This window comes from Phoenix dactylifera, chromosome 6 (genome assembly GCF_009389715.1).
Source record: "Phoenix dactylifera cultivar Barhee BC4 chromosome 6, palm_55x_up_171113_PBpolish2nd_filt_p, whole genome shotgun sequence".
NCBI classification, from domain to species: Eukaryota; Viridiplantae; Streptophyta; class Magnoliopsida; order Arecales; family Arecaceae; genus Phoenix; species Phoenix dactylifera.
The window spans coordinates 5,269,301-5,280,327 of NC_052397.1; the positions used below are offsets into that span (position 1 = coordinate 5,269,301).

An 11,027-nucleotide genomic window follows, 5' to 3' on the forward strand; every position below is an offset into this window, starting at 1 on the left:
CATTCGTATCTTTTTTGAACTTTCCGCAATGTTAGCAGAATCAATTACTTATATGGTTTCTAGTAATTTCTATCACATAATTTTTGTATGATTGCATTTCATGAGAAAGCTCTATATATCTTTCTCAAGATAACGGAAAATTTCATATATCATGAAATTAAATATTGAAATTATCTTTGCAAAAATTAAAATTGATAGATATTTTAGCAAACTTTCCTCTATATATAAGATATGTTGCAACAACTTTTCCCAGTCTATATGTCTTTGAAATTGATTAATACTAATAGTCCTCAAAAAATCATTGCAACCTAGAAGTATAACTTTGGATGAGTCTGCCTTACTCTATTGACATGACAAAAGCTCAAAAATGTGACTGGCATGAGAAAATGATAAAAATCTTGACCGTCCTGCATCATACGTGTTTGTATGCCATAAAAGTTTATATTTACAATTTAACAGCATAAATAACTTCATCTCTAATCAATATTATCTTAATTCTCCTCAACAGTGCATTTTGTGAAGGAATCTTCACTTTTCATAACTATAGTCTCGAATTTTCTACCAAAAAATGTTATGATGGAGGCTCCCATATCAAAAAGGATTGAACCTGTCAACTGGCTGCCTAAACTCAAAAGTTGTGTCACAAAGTGCAAACATATGGTGGCTCCTTTCTGCCAAATCTTGCAAAGCTTATTATCGTGGACTCTAGGCTTTGTATATATACACCAAAACTTGATTAACCTAGTTGAACAGAACATGTTTAAATAATGAAGAACTCATGCCATGTGAATGAGAAGCAAGCTAAATATTTCAAGCAACCTGAACCTTGCTCCACTCGAGTGTTTGTAATGATTGTAATTACTAGCTTAGCAATGGTGAACATATCTAACTTAGCCTTTTGGTTACCCATCTTACTTTCAAAAAAGGTGCCATGGAAACCAATGGAAAAGAGGTATCTCATGAGATTCCCCCCAGTGTTACACTTGGCCATTCGGTGATAGCTCACTCCACTATGTTATAATAATATACATAAATTTTGCAACCTTTCTTGTCACAGAACGTTGCTAAGGAGGAGTGCACCTTCTTCTGCCAACAAAGCTAAAATGTTTCACCACAAAAATGAAAGATTATCGGACGACACGGCTGGAAGATCTTGATGACCGGCCAAATCACCGTAAATCCGCGGGCGTCAGCCTGCCCAAGCCCAAACCCAAATCCAAACCCGCGTTGCTGCCAAGGAAAGTGCCATTGATTGGCCACCCTTGGCCAGGCCTAACCATCCCAATCCCATGCTCATTCTTTAAGGCCTTAAACTAAAGGCCTCATCAATCCGAAGGATCCCATCCTTGGATTTCGAAAAAGGTAAGGTAAGACGTGGAAGATCCGAAAGATCACATAAAAATCATCCAATTAGGATCACTTCGGAGATAAATAGCTAGGATCTACTGGCTTTGAATAAAAAAATATTGACAAACAGTGTAAATTGGATGGCATTTCTTGCGACTCACCACTTCGGAGGTTTTATTTAGGATAATCATTTCTTGGTTCTGTCTTCATTGTACTCTCTCATCCTTTTTGATCTTATGAGCGACACTCGTACCACTCTGTGTGAGTCGCGTTGTATCAAAATAATAATAATAATAATAATAATTGAAGGAAATGGACATATTGTGGTGGTCCCTAGTCATTGGTGACACAGTGACCAAGCTGACCAGTTTTCTGGGCTTCTTTATGTACATGGCATGGTATACTTCGGTGCCTTTCCCTTCTACAAATAGAGGGCTATAGGAACGCCAGAAAGCACAAAGCCAATTGAGCTCGGAGGGTGCTTTAGAGTTAGAGCTAATAGAGAGAGAGAGAGAAAGATGGCTTCCTTTCCAAGGCCTACCCGCTCCAATGAGATCCATGACATGGCCACACCTCAAAACCCCATTACCTCGAGACCTCCTCAGTACAAATCACTTGAAGATCTCTTCCCACCCTTTCTCCTTAAAAAGGTAGTGATCCAGTCTTTCTCAATACATGATGATGCCTCGGCAATTTTTTTTTTCTTCCTCTTCTCGTCTTTTCTTTTCCTGAGAAGACTCTTCTAGTAATGTTTATCTTTTTCTTTTGTTAGTTTGGCAGAAGTATTTAGTGAGCAAAACTTGACGTTTCTGAAGAAACATAGGTTGATGATTCTTCTTTATTTTGTTTCGTGGCCTCTTTGTGTTTTTGATGGAATTGCAGGTCGTTGCCGAGATGATATCTACATTTCTACTAGTATTTGTGACCTGCGGCGCGGCTGCGTTGTACGGTAGCGACAACAGCCGGATTTCACAGCTGGGGCAATCAGTGGCCGGAGGACTGATCGTGACGGTGATGATATATGCCGTTGGGCATATCTCGGGTGCGCACATGAACCCAGCCGTCACCTTGGCTTTCGCTGTGTTGAGGCATTTCCCTTGGATTCAGGTTAGCTTTCCTGTACCCCTCCATAGCTTTCGTTGTGATCTATATGGACATATGTTTCTTTGGGTGAAAGCTAGTGTAGCCGATTCCTAGTTTCCATGCCATGGAAAGTATGCTACTGTATTCTTCCTCTAGTAATAAGGCCCATCATGGCCACCAACTCCTGATTCCTGTTGGTTAACGCGATTTAATGAATTTATTTTCATTCCATGCGTTTATTTTTCTGTTTTTCAGCAGATAAGTGTTTATGTTTTCTCCCGATCGAACTCCATTTTTGTGCCTTTTGCAACTAGATATGATTCGAAACTGATCAGATGGGAGGCAATAAAATAGAGAGCTTAACAGGGAGAAAAGAAAGTCAAATGTTTGGGTGGCGAGTTATTGCACCCCGAGCATGCCGCATGTTTTAATTAAATAATAATGTTTTCTGTTCACCTCTGTATTTTAAAATACCATCTTTTCGTCGAGCTTTTCTGATCCGCTGCGCTGGCATGAGCTTGAAAAAATCAGCTGAACAATTTGAAGCCTTCCATGCCTTCCTTCTTTTTCTTTCGTTCTCTTGCGTAAGAGTGCTAGCTGCAATGGTTAAGAGTTGTCATCACAACTATGTGGGCTTCTTCCATGCGTTCTTGGACAAAGAGATTCGCATGGCCTTTGCTTGCCGTGCTACTCCATATAAACGCAGGTGCACCACCTTCTTCCTGGTGCCATGCTATAACTTGGGAGGTTTATCTCTTCCAATTCTTAAAGTCATAACGCACTCAGACTATCTGTCTTTATAAAACCATTACTTGTTTCGAAAGGAACATCAAAAATGATAAGCTTATAATAATTCTATAATATATATATATATATATATATCCAAATGCACTCTCATTTATTTAGTTATTTATTTTGTTGCTTAAGCCTTGCTTACTTTAAGCTCCAACGGGAAAGTAGAATCCATAAACCTAACCCCAATTAGAGTTGTTGAGATAAGGCTTCCCTTACTATTTGTAAAACACATTATAGACAACATGAGGGTTTAGCTTACTCAATAATGCCACGTTCTGATTCTTTAATTATTTGAAAGGGAGAGAGAAGAAATGTTCTTTTATCACTATTCTTTCTTTCGTCACTATTCTTTCTCCATGAAGCCATTTCCAAACTAGAGAGTATAAAAAATCTCTATCAAATATTCAATCATCCAACAGTACAGCATATGACCTGGTATAATAGGCCAATTCGATCGGCAACCGACGACAGCAAGGACAATACAAGGGTCCTATCAGCCATGTATGGTTCAAAGAACCTTATCATGGAAGAAGATGCTCATGTTTCAGAACCTCTGGCAATTATTCTGGCAATTGGATGGTGCAGCGATAAGGATAGGGTAGGTGCCCTCAATGGGCTGTCACAGTTATGCATCGCATGTTGGGAGCGGAAGGCATCTTCTGAGGCCTTGATCTCCTATGAACGTAGGAAGCCCTTTTGGTGCTTCAGGTAGATTGATTTGACCCAGAAATTAAAGAAGACAAAAACTATGCTTGGCTGTATTTATGAAAAAATAGGGAGTGATAAGGCTATAAATAATTAGCTCTAGGCTACCTTGAGGAGGCTAAGTTGATAGATAAGGATGTTTTCTTAATTAGTTTTAATTCCTAGAAGTCTAAGATGTTGAACAATCTCCAAGTCCTTATTATCTGAAAAAAAAATCAACTAAACAGTACTCATCTACTTCTCTGTGAGATGGTAGAACTAGAAACAGTTGACAATCAAAGTAGGTAAATGAAAAACAGTTCAAAGACTTTATTTTAAGAAAAAATTCTGGAGAGTCAGAGCTACCCATACCAAAATAAGCTGAGCACAGCTAACTTGTAAAGCAAACAGCTAGCCGAAGTAGTTCCAAACAGGACGAGTCAGAGAAGGCATGCAGAACCAACCTGTAGTGAGCCCAATCCACCACTCTTCTCAATCAGGCTCGGGACCAGGTTGGATATGATCCTAATGGTGCTTCAACAGGGCCCAAATCTCACCTGTCCGCACGCGGATCTGAAAGCTTTAATCCATTCCACCAAGCGTGCATGCATGCCTCCGACATGGTCAGACAAGTCACGTCATGGCTAACCTTTGCCAGTTAGTGACTCGTGATGCCTTTAGGCCAGAAAGGGGCCTTTGGACCCCAACGAATATCTAGATTCCTTCAATCTTTGCTTTGTAGCGATATAGCATGGTTACAATAAAACGTAAGAGTACTATATATACTACCAGTTTCTATGCACCTCTTGATTGAAAGTAGAATTGATTTGAATTTTGGAAACTGCTTCCAATCATGCACTGCTATATCATCCTCCTGAAAAGTGAAAACTATGCATTGGCATGACATTACTCTTTTATATTCATTAGTTCTCACTGTGTACATGTTTATATCTGGGAGTAGGATAAAAATTTGGGACTTACGTGCATCTCGCCAATTACACTTGTAGGTCCCCTTCTACTGGTCAGCTCAGATCTCAGGGGCTGTAATCGCCTCATTCATCCTCCGCCAATTGCTCCATCCGATCACCAATCTTGGAACCACGACGCCGTCGGGTACACCATGGCAAGCATTGGTCATGGAGATCGTTGTCACATTCTGCATGATGTTTGTCACGTTAGCGGTGGCGACGGACACAAAAGCTGTAAGTCTTTCAAAGATTTCTACTTCTAGTTACGTAATTTTATACAGATCTTCCTTATGTTTCTTTTTTTTTCTCTTGATTCATATAAATGCAGGTAGGGGAGTTGGCAGGCTTAGCAGTTGGATCATCAGTTTGCATTACTTCTATCCTAGCTGGGTAAAAAATAGAAATATCGCACTTTGATCTAACAGTAAAGTGAATTAGTTTAGGAACATTTCAGGATTATAACTCATAACTCAAGCCCAAACTTAGTCCAGAACCATATATATAAATGCACCCAATATAACCAAATCCTGACAATCAGCTGGATTACTTGATTCAACCCACTTCATTTTTTTTACAGTTTAGATGAATAGGGCAATTATTGGGCACATATTACTAAAGAGTGATGCATATAATTATTGGTTCGAGTTAAGCAGCCTCTTCCAGGCTACTTAATTAACCTCAAAATGGGTATATTGCAGCCCTTGATTTACTTCCAAAAGGAATTATACTAAAAAGACTTTGGCATTTTGCCAATGCCGACATACATATACCCATCTTGAGATCAACTCATTATCATTTGGAAGGAAGACACCTTATCTCCAACATATTGACCTAAATTTTAGGGAGTCTATGAGGCCCAACCCATGGCCTTACTGGACCCGGGCTTCTTGGGATTCCCAGCTTAAGAAGGCCATGGGTACAGCACATTGGCATCTATAAGTTCACAAATTGGGTGTATTGCAGAAGGCACTATAACCCCATTGATAATGCCACTTATAAAGACAGTCCAAGCCTAACAACAGAATATCATGGAATCAGGTTTTGTGCTATAACCTCAAAATCATGTATGCATGACCATTAATTTGCAATCCAACCATAGACATCGAACTTAACCCAATAGATTCTAATGTGCAAGTGTAGTCCTAAAACTTGAACCTAGCCTAATCTAGCTGCTACAAACTTAATTATTAACCTTTAAACCATGAAAATGCTTAAAAATTAAATTCTTAATGTAAGAAATGTAGCATGATAAGGGAGTAGCTAGGTTCACGTGTCTTAAGATGAAATCGAGTTGTGCAGGCCGGTATCAGGAGGATCGATGAACCCGGCAAGGACATTAGGACCTGCGATCGCGAGCAAGAGGTACAATTCGCTTTGGGTGTACTTCCTAGGCCCAGTGTTGGGTACACTATCTGGGGGGTCAGCCTACACTTTCATACGTTTAGCTGACTCCAAGTTGCAAGATGGCAGTCAGAGATCATCTTCACTCAAGATGCGCCGTTTACAGAGGCAAGGTTCATCTAATATCGATGAAGATGTTGAACTGGTAGACGTATGATGGATCTAAGGGCTTCAATCCTGGAGGCCACTTTCTAAGGGCTTAGCCCAAGAAATAACATGGCGTGGCCAACCATCTTTGTATGCAGTTGTGTCTCTTGGATGGAAAGATCTTGGTTAAAGAGACCTCCATCCCTGAAACTATTGTAAAATGTCAGCTTTAAGGCATTAAGATATATCTCTTTGCTTGTTAAGGCATTAAAAAGAGAACTCCTTTTTTTTCCGGTGGAAGTAACAATATCTCTCTGCTTTTTAAGGCATTAAGATATATCATTTTGCTGCTTATTCTAAAACTTAAACCTTGTGGATTGCTATCGTCCGACATTTTTGCACCTCCGGTTCCCATCTCGTTATTTCGTATTAAGGGCTTGTTTGGATGTTGCTGCAGGATTGAGCTAAAAATTCTATAGGTACCGGATCTGGCCCATCCAGAACATATCTTCTTAATAATATGCATAAATTATGTCTAATGTTATCGAATATGAAGCCTAGCACAATTCATATCAATTGGATCTCTTTCAGTTCGATCCTGTAGGGTGGAAAGAAAGATCGAGTAAGATCATTTCTTTCTTTCTATGAGATTCGAATTTGCCTACTTGGAAAAAATATTTGTGAATACTGTGAAATGAGTCTTGTCTGTCCTAATTGTTGCGAAGCCTGTTGGACTGCACCAGATTATCCAAACAGGCCCTAAACTTTGGGGTGATTCTTTTATTTATTTTCTCATTTTTTCTTCAATGAATTGAGCATTGACATAATCATAAGTAGCATATGAAGGTGGATATTTTAGGCAACTTTAGTTTCATGCTCTTATGGTGACAGGATGAGATGACGAAAGGGAATAACAATATTATTATATCAGCAAAATTGCCTTATACCTGGGTTATTGGTTATCTCCACGAGCTTTCCTATAATTTTAAATCTAGACTCCAACTAAACATAGTCGGTCAATTAGGCCCATAGATTCAGAAAATAGACTTACATTGTGATTTCCGGCATCTTGACCATCCCTATTGGAAACGCGTTTCTAATTCTATTTCAAACTATATCATTGAACGTGTCAAAATAATTTTTTTTGATGATAGAATGTGTCAAAAGAAATGAAAAATGTAATTGGAGATTTCACCAAGATAAGGGTGATCGCTGTCATCTCAATTGGTTGGCATCGAAGCTCTCCATTGAAGAGGTCTCGAGTTTGGTCTTGAGCAGCAATGAATAACCACTATAGTATCGAAAAAGATATGCAAACTTTGTATTTTCTAACGTTTTTATTAAACGTGACAAGACTTTCCCAAGTTAGGTACTTAGGCCCATGAATTTAACAGTAGAGGCCAAGACTGACAATCCTCGCATCTCAGCCATCTCATTTGGACTTTCAAACCATATTATAAGGCATGTTAGCGGACATGAAAATATATGTGGAGACTTCTCCAAGAGAAAGGAGATATTTGAAGCTTGTAACGAATAATTATTAGCAATAATCACTATACACATATATTGCTTCTTGCATTGGAACGATATTCAAAATTTATTATTTTAAAAATTTATTATTAAATATAAGAAGCTATTTTTAGGGTTTGCATTGTACACAAAAGTTAGCAATATTTTATTTTAGAAAATAATTAATTTTTTTTAATTTTTAAGAACATATTTGATTTGTAATTAGAATCGAAATTCGAATGATTAATGTGAGAATTAAAATAGCTGATATATTTGGCCGGTGGTAGTCGAGATAGAATTATAATTAAAATAAAATTTAAATATTAAGAATATAAAAATTAAATTTTAGAGAATTAAAATATATATTTTTTTGGGTTGAAGTAGGGAGGAAATTTTCTTCAACCAAATAGCCAAAAAAAAAAGCCACTCATTTTCGTTCTCAGAGTACAACTTCTTCAACCACTTATACCCTAAAAGTTTATAAAGCAAGTCTTCGATAAGAGTTTTTAAATAAATAAATTTAAAAAAAAAAAAAAAAAAAACTCCACAGAAAACGTGTGGGCTCCGTAGTCCGAGAATTGGTCAAAGAAAACCTCTCCCTCGGGCGCGTTGGTCTTGATCTTCTTCGAAGGTCCCTCCCAGCCCACACAACCAAGCGCACGGTCCAACGGGTACAAATGGGGGCCCACCCGAACCTCTCCTCTCCATACCGGACTGATGCCTCCGTTAGGCACCAACCTGGCGTCTTATGTGATAATAATGTAGTAGTTATATTTGCAGTAATTCTTTTTTTTTTTTTTTTGGAAAAGAGGGGTTGGAAATTACGAGTACAAAAAGAAAATGAGTAGAAAAGGTATTGTCACCCCTTAAATAGAGTGGTATTAATATTACTCTTTACCCTTATACTTCTTCCTAATCTATGTACACTATCATTGTCAAGATAAAAATATTAAAATAAAATAATTTAATTAATAATAATAATATTTTATATGTATCTATTTTGGAATTTTAATAATTCTCTATGGCTTCGAAACTAACTTGTTGATGCGGTGCTATCATCCTTGACTGCCTAACGAAGAAACTTGTTTGTGTTATGACTGCATTGTTAATGGCCAACCTATTAGCATGGTCTTCCAAAAGGCAATACTCTAAACATGATAACTTGTTACAATTATACTCGTAAAGTCCAATGTTTAAGGTTAATGCATCTCTCTTGGAGATTTTTATCGAATACGTCCTGTACATGTGTTCTAGGCAAGGATGTTGAAGTAAAGGGCAAATTTGGGGGCATGGACATGGATCAGTTAACCAAAAGCGGACAATAGAGAACATATCCATTGAGGTAGTTTTAACGCTGATCTAGTTACTATATTATGCTTCTCTATGTAGGTATACGCCTACTAATCAAGCCTAAGCACACACTCGTATGCTCACCACGAGATTTGGCTCCTTGTCAAGCAAGGCTCTTTATCATGCCCAGCACGAGTTACGAGCCAGCTCTATTATCATGGAGGGTGACTCTACCACGGTTATTACTTGGATTCAAAGGGGTCCAAGCTGTGACCACCCATTGCTCCGAGATATCTGGCCAATGTTAAAGGACGGAGGGATTTTTCAGGCCAAGTATGTGTTCCGAGAAGCCAATGGAGCTGCGGATTGGGTGGCTGCTTATGTGGCCAGTCATTCCGGTAGTACCTTATGGGCTGGAGATTGGGAGTTGTTCTGGGCACTCCAAGGTATTTTGTTTTCTGACTTTTTTGGGTGCATCCATACTCGTCAGGTATGATCTACCTGCTTTAGGAAAAAAAGAAGAGAATTCGCAAGTATTTTGATAAAAGTACTACCAAATTCCACTCATTAAGTCTCCACCCTGCTCATTGGTAGGTTTTATGTAGGAGTTAAGGTCTGGGGGGATACGCTAGGAGTGGATGGTTTGGTAGGGTTTTAACATTATTCTGCTAATCATGGGCTGCCATATGAGATTGATGAACCGACCAGCCTTGGTTTCTATCATAGGAAACTAATGCATAAATAATGCAATAAGAAAATGGAAATGAATGGTGCTATCATTTGTCATAGAGCATTTCAATCACGGTTTATGGTCTAACTCTACCTGTACTCTAGGATTTCATGGTATTTTATTTTTTGATTTTTCTGAATGTACTCATGCTCGTTAGATATGAACAATCCAATTTAACAAAAATAAAAAAAGAAAAGAAAAATGGAGGTTAAAAAGATTCTAATAGAAATGGCGGGTTCTTCCATGTGTTGAGCATTGATTCTTTTTTTTTAAGAAAAAAAATGCTAATCACTCTTTATCATGGAATCAGACTTACAAATTACTATATGTAACTCATAGGTAGAATGGAACGCCAAAATCAAAAAAAAAAAAAAATACTAGAATTGTTTTAAATGGATTTCTATAGATTTCTCAAGTAGAGATCAATTTGGCAAGCTATAAATTAATTCATGAATATTGGTGAAGGCTTCTCTTTCACTAATACTTCTCTTTTTATAAAAGTTAAATAAAATCAGTATTTTATTTAATGATTTTAATAGGATCATCAAGAGAAATCTTTGATTTAGATTTTTTTTCCTCCTTATCTCCTACCACTATGTCTTCTCTTGCTATGCCCTTATTTTCTCTTTTCTTTTTTTCTTTTTTTTTTTTGCTAAGGTTGGTGGATCATACCAGACGAGTACAGATGCACCCAATAAAATCAAAAAACAAAATACTTCGAAGTGCCGAGGGCAACTTTCCATCTCCAGCCTATAGGATACTATCCGAGTAACTGGCTACATAAGCAGTTACCCAGTTCGCAGCCCTATTAGCTTCACGGAAGACATATTTGACCTAGAAGACCCCTCCATCCCTCACAATTGTCTAGATATCTCAGAGCAAAGGGTGGACGCAACAGTTACCCCTTGGACCCCCCCGAATCTAGCTGATGATCGTGGTCGAGTCCTCCTCCACGACGATGGAACTAGCCCTCTCTTCATAGCTTATTCTTTGAAGCTCAATATGGATGTTTCTTTTCTTTCTAAATACAGATTTGCTGAATTTTGAAAAAAAAACTGATTTTCTAATTCTATTTCCTGAAAAACCTTCTACTTGAATAGCAGAATAGGTAGGGGTGTCTGGAAACCAGACAG

General features: G+C 38.0%; 1 protein-coding gene across 1 annotated transcript; it reads left to right on the forward strand.

Annotated features, from left to right (window-relative positions):
* The first annotated feature begins 1,777 nt into the window (after positions 1 to 1,777).
* Positions 1,778 to 6,702, forward strand: LOC103703092 (aquaporin NIP2-1-like). Its single transcript, XM_008785804.4, has 5 exons — positions 1,778 to 1,997; positions 2,230 to 2,454; positions 4,917 to 5,111; positions 5,206 to 5,267; positions 6,177 to 6,702. Exons 1-5 carry the CDS (start codon positions 1,866 to 1,868, stop codon positions 6,433 to 6,435), a joined length of 873 nt encoding a protein of 290 aa, XP_008784026.2. The 5' UTR covers positions 1,778 to 1,865; the 3' UTR covers positions 6,436 to 6,702.
* The last annotated feature ends 4,325 nt before the right edge of the window (positions 6,703 to 11,027 follow it).